Source organism: Perca fluviatilis, chromosome 12, assembly GCF_010015445.1.
Source record: "Perca fluviatilis chromosome 12, GENO_Pfluv_1.0, whole genome shotgun sequence".
In the NCBI taxonomy this organism is placed as follows: domain Eukaryota; kingdom Metazoa; phylum Chordata; class Actinopteri; order Perciformes; family Percidae; genus Perca; species Perca fluviatilis.
This window is the reverse complement of record NC_053123.1, coordinates 25,754,726-25,777,336: the sequence shown is the minus strand read 5'-3', so window position 1 is coordinate 25,777,336 and position 22,611 is coordinate 25,754,726. Positions and strand designations below refer to the sequence as shown.

Genomic DNA, 22,611 nt, shown 5'->3' with positions numbered 1-22,611 from the left:
AAAACACATTGAAAATAATTATTGGAAATATACATTGTGCACTGAAAATGTTTAGAAGTACATGATCAAATCTAAATATATCTCCTTTTCAGAGTGTGGCTGTTTTGTATTCTGTGTCTATTAATACTCTGCAAAATAACAGCCATAAATCTATTAGTAAAAAGTGCAATATTTACTCCTGAATTGTAAAATGAAGACATGTAAAGTATCACATAATGAAAATGCTTAAGTAAAATAATAAAATTGCAGTGCAATACTATATGTTACTATAACCATAAATTAACAACAAATCAACAACTCATGTAAAGGAAACACAATTTAAAAAACTGAAGTGGATGGTTTTACTGTAATTAAAGATTTTGAGGCTAAACTAAACGTATTGTTTAAGTTTAGCTAACTGTCTTCATGTGAAATTGCTGGCACTTCATGTTGAGATCTAATTTTAGATCCTACCAGTTGTACTTGTTTAACTTCCTCTTCCTCTTCTTCCTCTTCTTATACTACACAGGACTGAGCATTACAGTACATTAATATTTGGTGATAGTTATTGCTGACCCTATCAAGTATGGATTACCAAACTGAGCAAAACTGGGGTACCAGAAGCACCAGTATCAATACATATCAATCTGTGTTGGTAGTTTCATTATTGGCAGATTTGTCAGGGAATGTACACCACTAAAGTTCACCATCAGCTAAAACAGGCTGTGGATTATGATGCCCCCCTGTCTTGTTGAGGGGCCCTGTGTTTTAAGACATTTATCATTTTAGTACATTAAGTACACATGGTTCATATTCCCTAAATAAAGTTGTGTTTAATTAACAAAGTAAGTGACACACAGCAAACATTGGGTGCTGGGGCCAGTATTTCAGCAGGAGTACTGGTTAGTCCATGGCCACATGAAGCTGCAGTGTAGTCTGGTGTGTACTTAATGGAGACTTGGAGAGGTATACAGAATGCAAAGGGAGTGGGCAATGTGTATGTGAGAGGCTGGCCCAACAGAAACTTCTTCCCCTAATTAGGTCCCCAAATGGGTTAATTTAGCATGGCAAACAAATGGCTTGAGTCATTGTGATGATTTATCCATTGATGACACTGTGAGAGGGGAATTGAAATCTCAGAAAACATGCCTTTACTCTCTTCTATAAAATTACTGACTTTAGTATTTATTTTTACTAATTGAAATCTCAGAAAACATAGTTATTTCCTTTGTTGCCTTTACTCTCTTCTATAAAATTACTGACTTTAGTATTTAAGCTATATGAGTAAATCCCATATTAGTCTATCCTTAAAGGTCCTATGACATGCTGCTTTTTAGATGCTTTTATATAGGCCTTAGTGGTCCCCTAATACTGTATCTGAAGTCTCTTTCCCGAAATTCAGCCTTGATGCAGAATTACAGCCACTAGAGCCAGTCCCACAATGAGCTTTCCTTAGGATGTGCCATTTCTGTGTCTGTAGCTTTAAATGCTATTGAGGAAGAGGGGGGGAGAGGTGGAGGGGGCAATATTCCAGATCGGCCCATCTGAGCTTTCATTTTCTCAAAGGTGGAGCAGGATACCCAGGGCTCAGTTTACACCTATCACCATTTCTAGCCATTGGGGGACCATAGGCAGGCTGGGGGAACTCATATTAATGTTAAAAAAAAAACTCATAAAGTGAAATTTCCATGCCATGGGATCTTTAATGCTAACTATTGACAAGCAGCCATGTAATGTTTCCTTTCTTTGCTGCATTCTTCAGGTTAGGTTTCCCTCTTGGGTCCTCTGGTCTTAACAGGTCTAATCTAATGCTTTTCTGCACTAGTTAGTATATAAACAACTCTGGATATTACTAAAGGTCTTAAAAGTAAAATGTAAGTAGGCTAACTAAAATATAAGTAATAATTATAGGTTTTTTTAATTTGTCATTCAGTTTTCAGGAGCAGTGGGATGATAGGATATAAAGAGCCTCCAGGCATTGTCTTTTTCATAATGATGAATAAACTAAATTCATACAATGAGCCTTTGAGGGATAATTAATGTACTGAGCACTGCCGGAACTGGCGGAAGGGAAAGTTGGTCAAATGCGGAAGAGAAAGAAAATAAAACGAAGAGCGCCCACTCCGTCCCTGTTTTTTTTTTTTTTTTTACGGTAATCTCTGTGTTTTAATTTTGCATGTGAAAAGGTTTTCCTCTGTCCTTGTAGGTCTTTTGCAATCAGAGTAGCATATTTCATGTTCACAGTTATTTACAAAACAAATTGACTGACCAATTTCTGCATGAACTGCTGCTGTATTTAATTTTACAGCTAGTTTTTTCAACTTAACTTTTTTGGATTATTAATTAGCCTATTTTGGGCTAAACATGTTTTACAGTGACTCTATGTTGTAGCTAAGTGTATTATTATTATTATTATTATTATTAGCAAATGTTTTTTATTCTGGCTATGCAGAAGGCTATGCCTAGCCTATTATTTTATTTTGTGTGTAGGCTAAAACTTTTTGTGTTTTGAGGTTGGTCAAAAAGTTGTAGCCTAATATATGGGTGATTGTTGCAGATATTTCCCTATCTACAACTAAGCTTAAATGATTTTCAAAATGACACAATGAAGATGCTGAAACTGAAAGATTTACAGTATAGTGAAACCATTCCTCTTTGCAAAATGCCAACAAAACTGCGGCAACAAAATCCTCTTTTGCCACATTTTTAATAGCAGCCTAGGCTAAACACACTTGATCAAAACAACGCAGAAGAGCTGGAACATCTGAAATGTGGGTCACCTAGCATCTTCAAATTTATTTAAGTGCACCACAATGAGCTGAAGTCAATTTTGGTGTTTACTCATCAGAATCAGCTTTATTGGCCAGGTTTGCATAAACAAACAAGGAATTTAAATCCGGTTTATCTTTGCTCTCAAAGCACAACACTCACTTAACATATAAAATAGTTAAAACAGAAAGGACAGTAAGAAATATAAAAAATACTGTTAAGTATGCAGTATAACAATACAATAGAATTTACAAATTTACAAAAAAATATACAATAACAATTGAAGATTTCAGATTTGGTTTGTGACTACTTACTTAACGTTTTTTTCCCTCTTAAAATTAGTGAAAATATAAGTAGGCTAGAATGATGTTGCATTCTTGCTCCACAAAGAAAAAAAAGAAAAGAGAATGCTAAGCTAAATAGGCTACAGTTAGGCTATAGATTCTTACAATACCGGTAGGCCTCATAGGCTAATTATAGCCTACTTTCAAGAGAATGAACCTAAACAAATAACAAAGTGCCAAATAGAATATCCATGACATGATTATAAATATAGGCCTAAGTGTAGGCTACTTTTCATAAGAGCTTTTTGTGCCAAATAAAAAAAAACTATAAAAACGTGTTTTGTTGCTGTGATTATGGGATCTAAAACAATTTAGCAAAATAATAATAAAATAAAAAAATTCCCAGCTAACGTTACATTTTTATTCATAAAAAAAAATATACAATCATCTTTACTGAGCAAAACTGCAGGGCCCTGATTCAACTACAGAGTGAGTCATCTTCTCAAATAGACGATCTTTGTCTGGTGTGTACAGCTGCTGCAACTCGGGCGTGAGGGAGCAGCAGACGTGAGGCGAGCAAGCCTGCAGCTGTCGGAGGCGCAGGATACAGGATATGATCATGGATAAACCCGAAAACCCGCCGGTGTAGGATCAATCAGGGCGATCCCGAGCCGGAGGACAGGCGGAGAAAACTTTGTATACCGACGCTGCAAACGGCGGAGGTTCTTCCTCCGGTCCCTCCCTGCTGGAAGAAATGTGGCTACACCCGGAGGAAGTTCTGCTGAAAAACGCTCTGAAGCTCTGGGTGACCGTGAGGAGCAACGACTTCTTCCTCCTGCAGAGGAGGAGAGGCCACGGAGAGCCGACGGGCAGGATCACAGGTACAGAAAAACAGCACAACACAAAACAACACGCAAAGGCGAGGCCACACAGACAGCACCACAGGCAGGGCCACAGGTAAACTGTGACAACACTGGAGAAGCCATCAGTCAGGATAACAAGTCAACAACAAAAATAGCAAAAACAGAAAAAAACGAACCACAAAGAATCATCAGACAGGATCACAAGGGGATATCCCAGAAAGAAGGATTAAATAGTTAAGGTCCGTTGAACCAAAATTCAGGGAAATCCTAGATTGTTCCAATCACAGGGTTCACAGGAAAGCCCCCGTTCCAGATGGTTTACCACAGTCTGTGTGTGCTATTATGGCGAATGATGCCAAACCAACATTATAACTTTATGGCAACTTGACCTTAACCACTGACCCTTAGCTTTGATTTTCTCAAACTCTCAACATGGGGCCCAACTTTGGTTCAAGGTGTCCTATTATACTCCGTTTCGGCTTCATATTTGTACTCTTGGGGTCTACTAGAATAGGTTTACATGCTTTGATGTTCAAAAAACATCTTTTTCATGCTGCCCATTTCTGCAGCGCCTCTGATTGTGACCAGAACAGAAACACATCCATTTTTATAAAAGTATGCAGCAATCCTTTATGTCATATCCAAACTTTCTCACCTCCTATAAAGATGTTTCACACATGGTCTTAAAACCAAGATTAGAAGTAGAGTGGGAGGGGTTTCTAGCACTACAACACCTACATGCAAAGTGCATGGTTAAAGAATAGCAATCCTAAAGGGTCAATGCCCCAGCAAAACATCAGCAACAAACTAAACTAACTAACTTTATTTTGTTTTAATCAACTGCGCACTGATTTTTCCACAAGAAAACATTTGATTTTCCTACTGTGAGATTGTGACATGTAGGCTAATACATTTTATTAAGCTGCTTCGGTTTCAGGGTCCAGTTATTGTGCATGCTGCCATGACTTACTGGGACACTTGAATAGGCTGTGTCTATTAATGTGATTAGCTACAAGTCAAAATCTGCTTTGAAAAAGGCCATAAGTACTGCTATTCACTTTGGTTGTATTTATGTTGGTGGTCATTTCAATTTTTATACAATGTGTTAGATAAGTGTTGCTCTGAAGCCATGCACATCACAGCTTTAACATCTCTGACTTCTCTACATTTTGATTTGTTTTGATCAAAAAAGGCTTGAGTTAGCCTGATTGTGTTAGCTTTGGGGGTGTAAGATTTATTGAATGTCTTCAACCTGAATCAACTTTTAGATTAACTGAAGTCAGGCTTTTGACATGATGCTTTAGCTTTTCTTCTTCTGGTTCCAGCTTCTCAAATGTGAGAATTTGCCACCTTTCTACGTTTTTCTATGTTTTTAAATCTTTTTAAATTGAATATTTTTGGGGTTCGGACTGTAACAAATGAGTGATTTTTAAGATTATGTAAGGTATAATGTAGAGCAAGTGGCTCATTATTACTGCCGGGGTTTAATTAGCAATAATGACCTGCTGGCTTTACATTATCCTGCTTATTACACAGCTACTTACTAAAGAAATCCAACATTTGACAATAAATATTGATTTAAAAATTACTTTTTTTGATTTAATGGTAATAAATATTCCTCCAGAGTCTATATTCAGAACTGCATCCATATCAGCGGTAATAACCGAGCGTAAAATGCCGACCACTGACCAATCAGAATCGAGTATTCAACAAAGCCGTGTAATAATAACTGTATACTGTATGTCACTTACTATTCTTGCTGTAATGTTTTATATTGGTTAAAATCAATATACAGTCAATCTAAAAAAAACAAAAAAACAGACCATTTTATTTAGTTTGATTCTAATAAAGTGTAACATTTTTCTCATAGGAAATGTAACCATCCTGTAGACAAAAAAGAAAACCTGCAATAATCACATGCTTAAAACCAGTCTAACTGACCTCTCGCTGTGATTTCCTGTTGGAAAATTGACAGTTTTTTGTCATTCAGTGGGATTTAGTTGTATTAAATGTTGAAGGTGGTGAAAATGCTGCTATCAGTATGCCATAATTAAAATTTGTTTCTGTCCTAAATATTTAGTGATTATTATACACGTTTCTGACCATGTACCTGATGCAGCCCATCTGACCGCTTCCCACCGCTGTGAATTACAGCTTTCTCCATGACGACCCGTTTGGTGTTTCCTCTTTCTCGCTTCCTCTCTGTGTTTTGTATCTGTACAACAGGCTTTACTGACAAATTGGCAGTCGTCTGTACAGTAGATTTATAGGGGACGAGGGACACTTCATATCATTAAACCAGGCAACCAGCTCATACAGTGTCTTCTCTATTCACCCTCTTCTTCCCTGTGGGGAAACCCGTGGCTAGCGCTCTTCTAATAAAAGAGAATAGTAGGAACTTCCTGGCCGGGGTTTACTTTGTGTATGTGTTGGTTCCCACTGTTCCCATAGCAAGAAAAGGTCAAGTCCTGTTGTCTAATCGTCGTTCAACATTAACTAATTAAACAAGCTTCTCTGTGGCGTTCCTGCCACACAGGCGAAGGAAACGACACAGAGAGGAGTTGTCTGTTTTATGGCTCAGATCTGAATCTTTTTTTAATGTTTCTAGCTATAAAGATAAAAGCAGAAACTGAAATTCAATGTGGTCTCAAAGTTGTGAAAACAACAGTGATAACATACTTTCAGCTGGATTTCTGAAAAGGGTTGGGCATCTAAACATCTGCAGCTGATCACTCCCTTCATACCTCTTTGTCTTTGTCTTTTTATTTCTAACCAAATACTTTTCTCTTAAAGTTACTTTTTGCATGTCTTTTGTCAGTTAGCCTTAATTGAATGCGTTGACATAAAGCAACCCAAGAAAAAGACCGATACAGATCATTAAGTTTGATGCATTCAAGAGCAAACGGACATTGTAGATGTGAGAGCAGATCTCGGTTTTGCTTTTCTCCAAGCCTCCTAAAGGTGGACTGTAGCCTTTATGTCTCCACAGCAGTATTCCCCCACCGTGTGACCATTAGCAGAGAAAGGCGATGATTCATATTGACTCCCCTTTCTGGAAAGTTTACCAGTGTCCACCCCTTCTGGGCTTTGTGGTGACAGACGGATGGTTTTGTGTTGCCAGGCTGCCGGCTTCGCAGCTCCAGGCAGGTCGACTTTGACTCTAAGATATGGTTTACATTTGGCTGAGAGCCAGAGCTGCTGAGAGAGACTTTATCTTTACACATCTCCACCTGCTTAGGGTTCCACCAACAAAGGCTATAATACTTCTGGTTTGAAGCTTATACACACCATGTATTGAATGATTTTAAATTGAACAAAAAGCATACTTTCCAAATGTGGACAAGCCTCTTAAACAGCCGTTCTCTCACAAGATTATAAAAGCCTCCGGTGAATCCCATTCGGGTGCAATACTTTCAGTTTCACTGTTTTTTTTTTTATAGGCTGACAACCTTGAAGCTGTTGAGTTAAATCATCAAGCCCAGTATGCAGTAGAACTAATACTGCTCCCTCTTCCTCTTCTCTTCATGTTTTACTTGGTCTTTTGTGTGTACCAGGCCAGAGAAGGCAATGCTGAACATGTAGATAGAGATCCGACTTCTTGCTCTTGCCCTTATCTTGTTCTGTCATAACTTTGAAATGCAGGGTCGTACTCAGTTGTGGCAGGTTGGGTAGATCTGTCTGATAATGCCGCCTTAACAGTTGGGAGCAAAGCTGGGTGAAAAACTTTGTGTAAAGAAGCAAAACGTAACTTCTAAGTGTGATACTTAAGGGAGAGCAAGCAGTTTTTTGATCGCAGTGAAAATGTTGCTTTTGAAAGGCTAAACAACAAATATGGATTGTAACAGAATATTTCATTAGATAAGAAAACATGTTGCGTTTTGGAAATGATTACATCTATTCTTTTTCAATTAAGTTTGACTTTTGGACTTTACAAAACAACTCTGTTATTGGAAATGTTTGAGTCACACGAGTCGGAAACAATCCTATGCAGCCACTACTGGAATCTTATTCTACAAAACTAATAATATTAGTGTAGCCTAATCTTTATCTGCAACTGACCACAGACTGAAGTGTAAGAGGTGACGGTTTGTTTATAGCAGATATCAGAATTAAAGAACAATAAGTAGATACAAAATTAAAATAAGTTGGTGAAGTCATTTGAAAGTAATTAAGAACGATGAAGCAGTAGTGACCACATAAGCATCATAATAACTACAAAAATGGCTATAAAGGAGCATCATTTAAATTTAAAGGTTGAAAAACATTTCTGTCATCTAGCTGTGAAATATATCTGTCTGTGTATAACCTCTCCGGTTTTAGTGATGAACACACACACACACACGGACTGAAACATTCATCAAATAGTTGTTTGTATTGACAGTAGTGAGATGTGTTTTTCTAGATTAATCGATACATTTTTTGGTTTTAAAAAATGTCAGAAAAGAGTGAAAAATGTCCATACCAGTTTCTCAACGTGGCGTCAAGGGGATGTCTTTAAATGCTTTGTTTTGTCCAAAACCCAAAGATGTTCATTTAAATATGATATAAAACAGAGAAAAGCAGGAAATCCATATTTAAGAGGATTTTCTGCCACCTTCGCATTAAAAATTACTTTAATGGTTAATTGATTATCAATATGGTTGCGACTATTTTTCTATCAAAAATATACTGAGCAATGACTTTGGACATTAAAGCCAGTATAACCATTACTGCTGCCTGAGCTATGTCCCTGGGATATGTTGATTCTCTGTGTTTTGTCGTCTCTGCAGGTCTCCTGGTGGGGGCGCTGGACACAGTGCTGGACTCCAATGCCAGGGTCACACCTTTCCGCATCCTCCTCCAGGTTCCCGCCTCCCAGATCAGCTGGGTCATCGCCAGTGGTGAGCTGGACCATTACGTCTCAGATATGTTGGTGTTTTTGGTTGTGTGCAGTCTTGGTGTGCCTGGGGAAATTTCGATGTTCTTTTTCTGTACCTTCAACCGCCTCATTAGATTGGACACAGCTGTTAAATTCCCTCTTGTGTTTTTATCTTTTTGTCTATCAGGAGCCGCCATAGAGGAGGTGAACAAGCACTGGGACTGGCTGGTCCACAACCTGCTTCGCTCTCTGTCTGTGTTTGAGAACAAGGAGGATGCTGCCAGCTTTGTCAAAGGAAAGGTCAAGGTACGAAGCCTGCCTGTGCCGGCCTGAATCCTGTCAGAGGATGATTTTAGATTTTGAGATGTGTTGACAAAGCTTTCCCTGCGGGTTTAAAAAAAAGGATTCAAGGCATTGGTTGGATCAAAGTAAAACACCCGCCTCACTGTTGATTATATAATGATGATGAAACCCTTTTGTTTTTATTTTATATTTATTTTACCTTCATTTAACCAGGAAGAGACTCATTGAGATTACAAATCTCTTTTTCAAGAGTGTCCTGGCCAAGACAGGCAGCAGTACAACCACACATACAGTACATACAAACACAAAATACGCAAAAACAACAAAAACATAAAACAACTGACACAGCAAATCTTTCAAAGTCAACCACACATCAGTCAGAACATCTGCAGCCAGATGTGGCTGCCTCCAAGTCAATCAACATCCTCTTAAAAGCGACCAATGAGACCAGCTCAGTAGGATTCATGGATTTCTGTAAATTGTTCCAAGCAGAGGGAGCAGCAAACTTAAAGGTCTTCTTTCCCAGCTCAGTTCTAACCTTTGGAACAGGCAGAAGGAAAAGATCCTGGGAACGAAGATTGTAAGTCCCGGTACTATTTACACTGATTTAGGTCAGAAGGTAGGATGGAAGGAGACCTAAAATAGTCTTGTATATGAAGGTATGCCAGTGTTGAAGTCTCCGTGTTGATAGAGAAGGCCATCCAACACGTTCATACAGTTCACAATTGGTGAGTGAGGGCTTTCATACCAGTGATGAACCTCAGAGATCCATGGTATACAGTGTCCAGTGCATGTTGTGCAGCAAGTCCATATAAAGTGCTCTGAAGTCACGAGTGTAAGTTTCCTCCTTCGTAGGGCCTTATTGCAGAGGAGGTTCGGGGTCGACAGGCCGCCCAGGAGGAGGAGCCAGAGAAGTTCAGGGAGGTGCTGCTGAAGTTCGAGCTGCACTTTGGCCTCCCTTCGTCAGAGAAACTGGTGACGTACTACTCCTGCTGCTGCTGGAAGGGCCGGGTGCCTCGGCAGGGCTTCCTCTACCTTAGCATCAACCACATGGCCTTCTACTCCTTCCTGCTGGGGAAGGAAGGTCTGTACACCAAAGTGAGGGCTCTGATTGTCAAGCCAAAAGACTGAACGCAAAGAGAGTTTCCCCACAATCATTTTTTTTATTAATATTAACAGTATACTGTTGTCAGAATTATCAAAAAGTCCATAGAAACTTCGGTTACACTTTACTTTAACTTTTCTACATAAGACTGACATGACACTGTCATGAACGTGTCATAAAACATTATAAACAAGTCATAAACGTTTATGACATAACTCTTTTTTGGTAAGTGTCATTCGTGGTTAGGGTTATGGTTAGGGTTAGGGTCAGGGTTCATGTGTCATGACTGTGTCATGACAGTGTCATGTGAGTGTCATGTATTCATGACAGTGTCATGTCACTCTTATGTAGAAAAGTTAAAGTAAAGTGTTACCGAAACTTCTCATACCTCTCCTGCAGAGTAATTCACTTCTTTATTTCCCAAAAAAATTCTCGCTTCACCTGAGAAACCATTAATGTGTGGAACATTCCTCAGAATAATAGACAAGAGGTGCGAGTTTGTGAGAACACATCGATTATGTTAGTAAAAAAGTAACCAAATGCATTGGTAAAATTAGTTTAGTTAGGGTATTTTGTAGAGAAAAAATGTTTTCATACCCATTACTTTTCTTTAATCTATACTTACCTCTCATATAATGTTTTCCGAATATGTTAATTGAATATATAAAATACAATTAAATTTCACATCATTTCAGATCTTATTTTAAATCTTCATCCCCCCCAAACGTCTTACAAGCAGAAGCCAATTCTTGGTTATCGCTCTACAAATGTACATTTTCTTGCAGCATCTTAATTAACAATCTGCAACTGAAGTTTCACAACTGAGTGCAGTTGTGGAAAGTTCCTACTATTAGGAAAGATTCATTTAAATTAGCTTGACAACAGGATGGAAACGCATAATGACCATAAGGTGGTTCACAGGTGTAGTTGTCACTGTGACATGAAGTCAGTCTTAAGAAACTCAAATATTTCACTCTCTTCTTTTTTCCCCAGTCAAGTTTGTGATTCCCTGGGCGGAGGTGACGCGGTTGGAGCGGGTCTCCACCGGTCTGATGACGGAGGCCATCCGGGTCAACACACGGCAGAGACAGAGGGAATTCTCCATGTTCCTCAACCTGGACGAGGCATTTGGGGTCATTGGTCAGCTGGCTGACATTGCCCTCAGGCGGCTGCTGGACAGCGAAGGCCTGGAGCTGGACCGAGTCCTGCAGCAGCCCACACGCATCACTAAGAGGTCAGTGCTGGCTCTGGTTTCTGTTACTAACATGAACTGACAGCATCATCATTAAGTCGAAAAATAAAAGGTTTGTTTTCAGCATATTCCAGTTCACGTTTCAGGTGAATTCACAAATACCAGTTAAATTTGCTGATGAAAGAATGTCAGGGATGAAAAAATTCAAATTCAAACCCTGCCTGCTTTCTCACCTCTGCACAGCTGGTGTTTGAAGTGGGTGTGAATGTCAGATCGTTAATTTTTGAAAGTTACCGAAATGGTTGGACACAGCTCCCCCTAATCTGACGATAGAAAGGCGTGAAGGGGAGGGGGGTTTCCAAAGCTATTCGACAATCCGACGAGCAGTTCTGAAGAAGCGTACTGTCATCTTGAGAGTAGCCTGGCCTAAAAGTTACCCAAGATAATGGATATAATAGCGTGTTAGATGTATGTTGAGTTATAACCCAAGATTTATGAATAGTCGGACATGACAGCATCTCCCTTAAAAAGAGAGACGAACAGAAGTAAAACAATATTGGAATATACTAAGCTTTGTCTTGCTTTTTATTCTTGTAGGTTTTCTTTAAAGCACTTTGCAGCAAACCTGATTTGCCTTGAGAGCACAGACTACATTATATGGCGCTTTTACTCACAGTGTTCCTCCCCAGATGCCACTGTGATGCACAGGTTTACTTATTTCTTTTAATGTCAAAACCTCAATACCACGATAGGAAGTGGAGATAAAAGTAAACTGCCAGAGCTAAAGAGCGCAGATGTAAGAGTGGGTGGCAGACCACATCACAGAATTATTTTTGTAGCTGTAAATAGCAAATGTACCATATTTGTGTATTTAGAGTAGATATGGTTGATCTGAGCATGCATAAGTGAAGAGATGGAAACTGAAAAAAGGAAGAAGAAATGAAAAGTACATGCAAGGGACACATAAACTACAGGGTGTCCAGAATGGGGGTAAACATCTTATTTTTTTTATTTTTATTTGTGTGCTTGCCCTTTTGACTTTAAACAGCTTACTGTATATTTCTGTGATCATCCAACATTTCTTTGTCTTTTATTCACTTATTCATAAATAAATAACACTTGTTGTATGTAGGATCTTAGTTGTGCTGGTGGGCATGTTTTAGAGAGGAAAAGTAGACGATTTGGGTCTCAGAGTAGAGAAAAACAAAAACTAGCTATGTTTAAACTGAACTAATCTCCTTACGGCTTTAACCAGACTGGCTTCTACATCCAGTCTGGAACATAATGTAAGCATGGTTTGTCTGAACAGATAGGGGCTACAAGGTCGCCCTAAAACTCTCTAGTTTTCCCATGCCAGTTAAGATGTAACTGGGGGGTGAAAGTCGTACCGGAAGGAGGAGGCGAAATGGCTCCAAGATGTCTCTTGTATTTCTCTGATTGTCTTCATGTGTATCAGATTGCCTGTAAGAACTGTAGCATCATAATAATCTAAGTGCGTGTGTGCTGTCACTCTGAAGATGCATATAAGCCTAGTGTTCTGTGCACTCATTTGAGAAACTGACTCCACACTGGGCTGCGGCCTTTTGTGAAATCATGTTGATCCTATATTTGCAAATATCTTTTATAATAAAATACAAAAACCCAACTTGGTTTTAGTCTCAGTCTGTCTTATTTGTTTCAATTTACTAAACTCTGAAAACTCTTCCCCCTGCTGCAAAGGAAACTTCCACGACACGCTAACTCCCACATTTCTTTGCAGGATAGTAGTACAACCCAAAAATGTTTTTTGTCGTTTTCGCCAAGGCTAACCAAATTTCCCTGAAATGTAATTTGAGTATCCTCGCTGCAGCTCTGAGGTCTTTATGTTTATATGCTTTATGCTACAGTATAAACTCTGCGAAGCTGTGCTATACTTGTCTGTTACTGTTACTAGCGCTGTACTGCAGTAAATCATCATGCACAACTACAGACAAACTAGGCCAGGTTACTTCTCCTCTTTGTTTGTTTTTCTTGTGACATTGCCACAGTATCCCATGCTGGATTTTGTTTCAGATGTCAACATCTCCAAAAATGGAGCATTGCAGATTGCATGTGTTCACCAGCTGACTAGCAGTCCACTGCATCCATCCATGCTCTGCTATGCCACACTACACCCCGTAACGCTCTGCTGTGCCCTACTATGACATGAACTACTGCAACTACCATTGTAGTCACTGTTCCATTATCTTTATTATTATTATGATTTATTATGATTTATTATTGCCACTGTTCATCACACCCCCAACCGGCCCCGTCAGACACCGCCTACCAAGAGTCTGGGTCTGCCGAACTTTCTTTCTAAAAGGGAGTTTTTCCTCACCACTGTCGCAATAGCTACTGCTAATGCTTGCTCTTGAGGGAATTACTTTAATTGTTGGGGCTTTGGAAATTATAGAGTGTGGTCTAGACCTACTCTATCTGTAAAGTGTCTCGAGATAACTCTTGTTATGATTTGATACTATAAATAAAATTGAATTGAATTGAATAGTAACGTCCAATCCTATCAATACAGAAGTACCTGTACAGCTCAGCCATTATAACCTGCTGCTGGTACACTGTTCTATTTGTGTAGTTTTAAGCCAAAGGGAATGAGAGGCAGACATTTTCTTGCAGCTTTGTGTCCATATTCTATTTGTTTTGCTCCCAAGCTACATCTGTGTGTCACTGCCTAACTCTTCCCCTCATCATCTTCTTCCCAGAATCCTAGAGGAACAGGCTTTAAGGGAGTACGTCCTAGCTCTGTTTCGGCTCCCTCGTGGTGAGCGACTCCACGAGGTGGCCTCCTGTTCGGTATGGACACCACACGGACGCTGCCATACAGCCGGGACCCTCTACACCACTGACAGTTATCTGTGCTTCTCCAGCCGAGAGGAAGGCAATTGCATCTTGCTTATACCCCTCTCAGAGGTACGGTACCTGCATCACAGCCTCACTGACGTTACCTGTTTATTAGGAGTACAATGAGGTCTGTAAAGGAATAAAATACCATAAAAACACAAGAGACTAAAGGCTTCCATGTGTCGGCAGTAAATATAAGGCTTCAGTGGTCCATGACACTGTGTACACTATGGCTGTGTGCCATTTCAGACCTTATAAAGATATAAACTTTAAAGGACTGAAGGCTAGTGAGCGGAACCTGCACATCCTCACCACATGAGGTGGTCTACCAGGGTCTAATGTGGCATAATTATAATCTTAAAGATTATAATAATCTTTTGTAGCAAATGTAGCTTTTCTTTATTTAAAAAAAAGGAGAGGCTTTGTCCAATGAAGAATAACAAAAAGATTTAATAACGAAATGACATGACAGAACAGGATTTTATACTGCAGTGGACTGCAAGATGTATTCCCCCCCCGTGGTTCTACATTTTACAGTCCCAAACATTTCTCAGTTTCACAAATGTATTCCCTTGAAGTTGTGTGCGGTTCCTTGGATGAAAACTTTTCGTCGCCCAAAAGAAGGCATTATTTCCAAATTCATGTGTTTCGAGGTTACCTCCGGTCACAAACAAGATCCTACGATGTGGAAGTAAATTCTTTTCAAGTTAGTCTTTTGGTCTAAAGGCACACCAACCCGACGGCCGGCCATCGGCAGAAAAGGCAGTCAGACTGATCATTCGTCTCTCGTCGGTCCAAAAAGTGCCTCGGAACACACCGAAGCGATGCCGACTTCAGCGTACGTTCTGCGCGAGACATAATATGTCTCATAACAGCAGGCGGCGCTAATCTGCATTGCCACCCAAAAAATTAAAACCGTAAATGACGAATGTGTCACGTGGGTCTGGTTTCTCCCGAATTTCAAAGCCGACAAAAATAGTTAACCGAAACGTGTTTCTGAAAACATTTTAAGCGAGAAATAGGCCCTACAGTTGCTGAATCTGTCTGTTTTTTTTGATCAACAAAGTTTGAAAGATTTTCGTCAGATTTTGAGAGGCGTTCGTCACGCTCATCCCGCTCGTCGTTTCCGGTAAGTGTTTTAACATAAGTGCACTGATTCGCTAGTCAAGGGCTAGCACTCCACCAATCAGATTGGTCATTGAGTCCGACTGCCCACTGGCCGATTCAACAAGTCAAATCAGCCCAAATTAAAACCGATGGCTTCTCCGACTGACGACGGCACGGAACACACCAAACAGACTCGAGTCACCGACCTCGCCAGACTGTCCAACGGCCGATAATCGGGTTGGTATGTCAGCGCCTTTAATCTAATCAACAGACAGCCCCCAGATAGAGACAACAAAAGTTCTTCCTGCCGTGTGAACAAAGAGCTTCCTCTTTATGCTAAGTGACAGACATGATCTAATTAGCACAATAAGCTGCAGAGGGCAAGACGTTGATTGGGATGCAATTTTCCTGCCTAACTCAGCTGCAGCGTACACTGTGAATACACCAAAACATAAAAGTACATTGACATCAAAGATCAGCTACAGTTTCCTTACCTCGTGTAACAGAAAAGCTAAAGGTGCATTTCAGTGGTTCTCTTCAAATCTCAACTTTCCAAGATTACGCCCATGATGGTGCCTTTGAATGACTCATAAAATGAAACCGTAAGAAAACTAGGCCAGGTTCTGTGATCCCTGCGTGAGTTATGAAATGATATGGCTGAATTTACAGGATAACTGTAATTACTGCCATATAATCTTATTTCTTTGTCATAATGTGTGTAACTTACTGTAAATGCTAACAGGAAGCGAGAAACAAAAGCCCACTGGTTCAGTTCACGTGACCTAATTAGTAGAAAGTGATGACCACCTGAGCATGAAAAACTTTTTAAATATGAAGGGATATTTTCTGATCACCATTAGACAAGTGTGCAATATAGATTTTGGGATGCTGAAAACTGATAAGAGATACAACACCATCTCCTCGGGCAGTACAAGACAGTATTTTCTTTACCAGAGCTCCTGACTTTTCTGTCTCTTTGTCTGGAGTGACTTTATTCAAGAGAGTTTATCTGAGCATTTCTGTAGTGTTTTCTATAATGCATTTTTAGGTGAGCAGTCTGTGTTTACTCTGCCTTGCTGCTGGTTAAAGAGTAACACACAGACTGGTTTCATGTGGCTGTTCACACACATTAAAGTGCGGAGGGGAATGTTGGACAGCTTGCATGTTTGCTTTGTTAACGGACAATTTCAGCCTTTAAGAAATTCAGAAGAACAAATGGGATTTGAATCTCTCCTAAGCTCTTCTATCACATGAAAACATTACCCTTATCATTCTGCATTAAAGACGTACCTTTTGTTAAATGAATCGATCACCATGTTAAAGTGATACATATTGTTAAAGTGGCGGATTTAGTGCCACTTCTCCTTCAAATGTTTAATACTGTCAGAGTAAATAATGAGAGAAAGGCAGAGCTAAATAAATTATTTCAATTGGGTATTCAATAAACTAGCTTCTAGATTTTTACAGATGTATTTGCATGTGAAAAATAAAACTGTATATTCGAAGCTCTTGGCCTATTTGAGTTTGGTTTAGTTGGGAAAAGCAGAGCTTAGCAGCCAGATGCCCAGTCTGTTCATGAACAATGTGAGGAATCATGCATACCGTCTTTCCTCCACTGGGTTTAATCCTCTATTTCCTCTGTTTTCTGTTGAAGCATTGTCTTAGAAAAGTGTAATCACTTCCGCCCACTTAATCTGTAACTGCTGATAAAGTTCCCCTTCTGTTCCTTTGATTGTCTTTCAACCATATATTGCTGCATATTTCCTGAAGAGCTGGACTTAATGTTTTAGTTTTTCTCATCTTAAAGCTTGTGTTACAGTAACTGTAAGTGATAGTTGTTTGTTTGAGCTACAGTAAGAATGTATCTCCCTCTCTGGTCCACTTCTCTCTAGTTTAAATAACATTTTGTATGAAAGCATGATGTCATGGAGAAGTTGTCACATTATTGATATTTTGCAGATTATTTCTGTCGATGAACTGAGAAGCAAAATTAAGTTTATTTATATTATGATGATTGATTGTGGACTTTAAATTGTGCTATATAACCTACCACAAAGTTGAGGGCAGCATTTAAGTACTTTAATTCGTGATACTCTCTTTAATTTTTTTCAGCTGCTTCCCCTTTACCGATTCCAACACAAGCAGTAGAAACCAGCCTACCTTCCTATTCTAATTTCATGTAAGGAATCATTGATTGTGTTCTGATGCCCGGTTTCCTGCATTTGTCTCATCAGGTGTTGTCCATAGAAAAAGTGGAGAGCACCAGCCTGCTCCCTAACCCCATCATAGTGAGTGTTCGGACTAAGAAGGCCTTCCAGCTGATCGAGCTGCCGGACAGAGACGAGCTGGTCGAGAACCTGAACACCAGACTCCGATCTCTGCAGTGGAAACAGTCCATGTTCCGCAGCAGGAAAGACGGCAGGAGGAGTATGGTATGTGTAAATTTAGAGCACTGTTTTTATTTAATTTATGTAATAATACATCTATTTTTTTTATGATCAATTTATTATTGTTTTTTTCTTTTTTTTTAACATACAGAACAGAAACACAAATTGAACAAGAACAAAAACCCTCTCCCACCCCCCCACCCGCTGCGGTCTCGAGGAAAACAAAACAAATAAACAAACGGAAACCACACCTTGCCTAGTCACTCTCCTCTAATTCTTGTGACGCTGAGGTCATTAGGTCTGATATTTGTGCTTCTGTGCTTTTCCATAGGTTGATGATTTGGCTTTGTTAATCCTTGCTGTAGAGAGTCTAGAAAATACGCCAACCACTGTTTTATACAAAGCGTGGGGGGTGGGGGGCAGCGTTGAGCTATCATGTACTTGGTTGCGGTTGAGCCGGCTAACCAAATTTTCTTCGGTCTCCCAAGCAGGTGTAATTTAGAATCGTCATTAAGTAACAAAACAATCGAGTCAGAAGGAATTTAACATCCTATCACATCAGATATTATTGATGTTGTTTTATTCCAGAACTCATGCACCTGTTCACACTCCCAGACCATGTGCAGGAAGGTTCCAGTTTGTTCAGGTTGACAGAACGTGCAGTAGGGAGTGGGAATGACGTATCTCTTCTGAGGAGTCCAATTCTCCTATGACATATGTTGAAGTGGATCTGCTGGTGATTTGGGTTCTTGGAACAATGGAAAATGTTATCCCAAACTGTTTCCCAATTAATTGCGTTCCCCTCGGGGCTCAGCTCTCGCTCCCATTTCCTTGCTATTGGGAGGTCTCCTATGGATACTTGCATCAGTTTAGCATAGATCTTGGACGCTAATCCTGTCACAGGAAAATCATCAAACCATTTAATGACTGGGTGCGCCTCAGGACTGTTTCCCCATGGCACTCCATAACATTTTAGGGCTGATCTTAAGCACAGATACAAGAAGAAGGATGTCCTGGGGACCTCAAAACTAGCCCTTAAATCTTCAAAACTCAACATACCTTTCTCATTGAATAGCTGGTTCACAGTATAAATGCCTCTGTCACTCCACTGCTTACAAGCAAAGGGTTTGTTACTAGACATTAAGTGTGTATTGTGCCAAATTGGGGTGATCAAATGCCACTTGTTGGTGTAGCATAGTTGCTCCTCCACCTGTTTAAAGTTGGCCAATGTTTTGGTAATAATAGGGCCATAGGCTAGCATACACTTTTTTGGACACACACCTGCATAGGCAAGGTCTTGCAGTCTTAGACTTCCAGTGAGGTTTTGCTCTATTTCTCTCCATGGGACTGTGGATGAGGGGTCTATCTACACTCTGAGGGCCCGTAGCTAAAAGGCTGTATGGTACACTTTAAGGTTGGGGAGGGCCAAGCCTCTCGTATTTGAGGTACGTTGCAGGGTAGAGTATTTTAGCCTAGGTTGTTTATTGTTCCAAATATACTGCTGAATTAAGTTATCAAGTTTCTTTCAGAAATTTATCGGTGGGGGTAAGGGGATAATTGTACTTAAGAAATTCACACGAGGAACTATGTTCATTTTAACAATAACAATCCTGGAGCATAGTAATGCCGGCAGCACAGACCAATTGGTCAGATCCCTTTGAACACTACTTAATATAGTTTCATAGTTGTCCTGGACTCACTGTAGCGATGCGTGTATGGTGATGCCCAAATATGTAATTTGCTTTGAGTTGGTATTGTAACACTAATGGCTGATGCCACATGCATGTTGTTCAATAAAAGAAGATTAGATTTATTCCAGTTAATTTTATAGCCAGAGATTGAGCCAAATTCATTGAAGATCTTAAGAATTTTTGGAATAGAGTCCTCAAGATCAGCAATGTACAACAAAATATTGTCTGCAAATAATGATATTGAGCTGCTACTGGATTTAATCTGGACATTACAGATTTTATTTTGCCTTATGGCTTGGGCTAATGGTTCAAGAGAGATTGCAAATAGCATGGGGGAGAGCGGACATCCCTGTCCCAAGCCCCGCTTAATGGGAAATTGCTGAGAGTGCAATCCATTGGTTGAGACTATGGCCATGGGATTCGCATATAAAGTACGCACCATGTCAATGAATTTGGCCCCCAAACCAAGCCTCTCCATTACTTGCCACAAGTAATTCCACTCTAGGCGGTTGAAAGCCTTTTCCGTGTCCACTGATAAAACTGCTGCTGTTGTTGGAAGGTTTTTGGCATCTTCTATTACATTAAATAATCTGCGTACATTGTCTGCAGCATGACGCTTGGGTATAAAACCTGATTGGTCGGGGTGTACTAGCTTCTCAATAAAGTGCTCTAAGCGAGCCAGGACTTTGGAATAAAGCTTAATATCAGTCCCGATGAGGCTGATGGGCCTGAAATTTGAGCAATCCGTAGGATCTTTGCCCTTCTTTGGCGTAACAGCGCAGTGTTGATTTGTTGGTGGAAAGTACCCTTCTCTTTGGCTAAAGTTAAAGCTTGTAAAATGGTAGGTCCTAATATGTCAAAATACTGTAGAAGTTCTGATGGAATTCCATACAACCCTGGTGTTTTCTCTTTTTTAACTGTTTTTAATGCTGATTTAAGTTCCTCTAACATTATAGGTTGACCCAGTTCTTCTGCCTCCTCTGGGTCAAGAAGAGGCAGGTTTAGTTATTTTAGGAACTTCTGGCACTGTGTCGGATCTGGGTTGCAGGAGGACTCATACAACTTTGAGTAGAAGGATTGAAAAGTGCTGCTGATATCCTTAGGATTCGTTGAGATACCTCGGTCTGTGCGGATGCTGTTGATGGCAGCTCTGGACTCACTTTGTTTTAATTTCAGAGCAAGCAGTTTGCTTGGTTTACAGCCGTTAAAATAGTAATTTTGCCTCATTCTGTGCATTATGAACTCAGCTCTTCTTCTTAGCAGATCATTCAGCTCTGTTCGACTTGTGACTAGAAGAGTATGTGTAGATTTAGAAAAAAGAGATTGCGCTAATAATTTACAGTGTTCTTCCAACTCTGCTATCCTTGCCTCTCTTTTCCTCTTCAAATTGACCGCAAAAGAGGATGTAAAATCTCGAATAAACCCTTTAGTTGCCTGCCATGTATAATGCGGGGTCAGAAACTGAGTCGGTACTAATTGATATAAATTCAGCCAGTTTGGTTCTAAATTCTGTATCAAAAGCTGTGTTCTGGAGAAGGGAATTATTAAATTGCCATATTCTAGATCACCTAACATGTGAGAGAGAGAGAGAGAGAGAGAGAGAGAGAGAGAAGAGAGATATGGCAATTTTTCCGTCTATTTAATGTTAATTTCACTCTGAACATTCACGATGGATTGTTCTGGAACTGTGCAACCCCACTGCTCAATTTTACATGTAGGAAAATGTCTGCAAGAAACCAATGATGTTATACTCCTCATATTTTCCTCAGAGCGCCCCGACACCATACTACACCTTCTACTATGACACCGGGCACTCTGACGAAGAAGGGATAGAGGAGCAGGTTCTACGTAACACCGTCAACAGCGAGGCTCTGATGACAGCCTTCCACCAAAACCAACCAGGAACCAACGACGACAAGGTAAGTGGAGTCTGACATTTCAGCTCCAGTCAAACTCAAATTTTCAACGACCAATTAACTGATTTTAAGAGCTAAATTAGAGTATTGGTTCACCCAAATAACACAATTTCTCACTAACGTGTTTGTGTCAGAGCAAGGAGCAGGTTAAGGAGCGGCTGTGGGAGGATCATTTCTTGGAGTTCGGTCGCGGCGTCCACATGTTCCGCACAGACAAGATCCAAAGACTTGTTGCCATGGGGATACCAGAGTCGCTGCGAGGGGAGCTGTGGATGACACTTTCTGGTAAGAGAGAGAGCAAGAAAAACTAACATAGTAGCTAAAATGAAATGGCTTCCATATGTATGAGAACCAGTTTTTCAACATTTTAGTGCAGAGCAGTTATTTGACCTATCCGCTGAACGCTGGCTTCAGTGTGGATCGTAGTCAACAGACACAAAACGTGTGCACATGGGCTATGAACTAGACTCTGCTGCACCTCCACATACCATACTGAGAAGGTGTCGTCTTAAACAACACCTTCTCCGTCAGAACCAAACTGCCAGCTTTTATTTTCGTCTGCTCTCAGTTCCTCAGCTCAGTTTCGCTGAGGAGGAACAGCTTTCTGGAACACAAACTGAAACTGAACTGCTGTGGAACTACAGCGGTGTATTAGGGCCATTGTATAAAAAGATTTTACAGAGCCACGGGAGGGGGGGTAATGTTCAGAGAAAAAAAAACTAAGAATTACTGAGAGTGTCAAATTTACGATACCAAAAACTAGTATTAAACAGTATTAAAATCAACTTGAAGAGGCTTGAAAATGCCTGACAAAGCAGGGGCTGTTTGGAAGGTGTCATTTAGGGCTGGGCGATATGGCCTAAAAATAAAATCCCCAATTTAAAAAAAAAAAATCCTCTAATTCTCCCTCTACTTAAAATCAATCTGCAGATGACAAAGAAAAAGTTTTATTTAGTTTTGACTCATACACACACGCACACACATGGGGCATGTATACCATTATGATTATTCATGCCAATTTTGTGGAAACATAAATTGGTTTGAGTTTTTTTTTTTTTTGGGGGGGCTATATATTCAACAACAACAAAACGGATGCGTGAGATAAAGCTGTTTTCACACATACAGGTAATTCACTTCTCGTTCCTCGCTAAAAGCTCAAATCATTTTAACATTGCGCAACCTTGCCCTTATTTTCACCTGTTGCTGAGTAACGTACGTTAACATCTCATGGTCTCTTGAATGTAGCATACCTGTATTTCCATCTGTTGCTGAGTAACGTA

At 40.0% G+C, this 22,611-nt stretch overlaps 1 protein-coding gene across 2 annotated transcripts in view; it reads left to right on the top strand.

The window, feature by feature from the left end:
- The first annotated feature begins 3,553 nt into the window (after positions 1-3,553).
- LOC120570276 (TBC1 domain family member 8) overlaps positions 3,554-22,611 on the top strand; it is a 28,889-nt gene continuing 9,831 nt past the window's right edge. The window contains exons 1-9 of one of the 2 annotated variants that reach the window (XM_039818538.1): positions 3,554-3,913; positions 8,665-8,775; positions 8,941-9,059; positions 9,912-10,140; positions 11,155-11,395; positions 14,092-14,299; positions 17,572-17,769; positions 21,185-21,334; positions 21,466-21,616. In XM_039818538.1, the coding sequence (XP_039674472.1) occupies positions 3,787-3,913; positions 8,665-8,775; positions 8,941-9,059; positions 9,912-10,140; positions 11,155-11,395; positions 14,092-14,299; positions 17,572-17,769; positions 21,185-21,334; positions 21,466-21,616 (1,534 nt within the window). In that variant the 5' untranslated portion in view covers positions 3,554-3,786. Of the gene's footprint in view, positions 3,914-8,664; positions 8,776-8,940; positions 9,060-9,911; positions 10,155-11,154; positions 11,396-14,091; positions 14,300-17,571; positions 17,770-21,184; positions 21,335-21,465; positions 21,617-22,611 lie in introns of those variants that run through there. The other variant, XM_039818539.1, reaches the window with a different exon arrangement.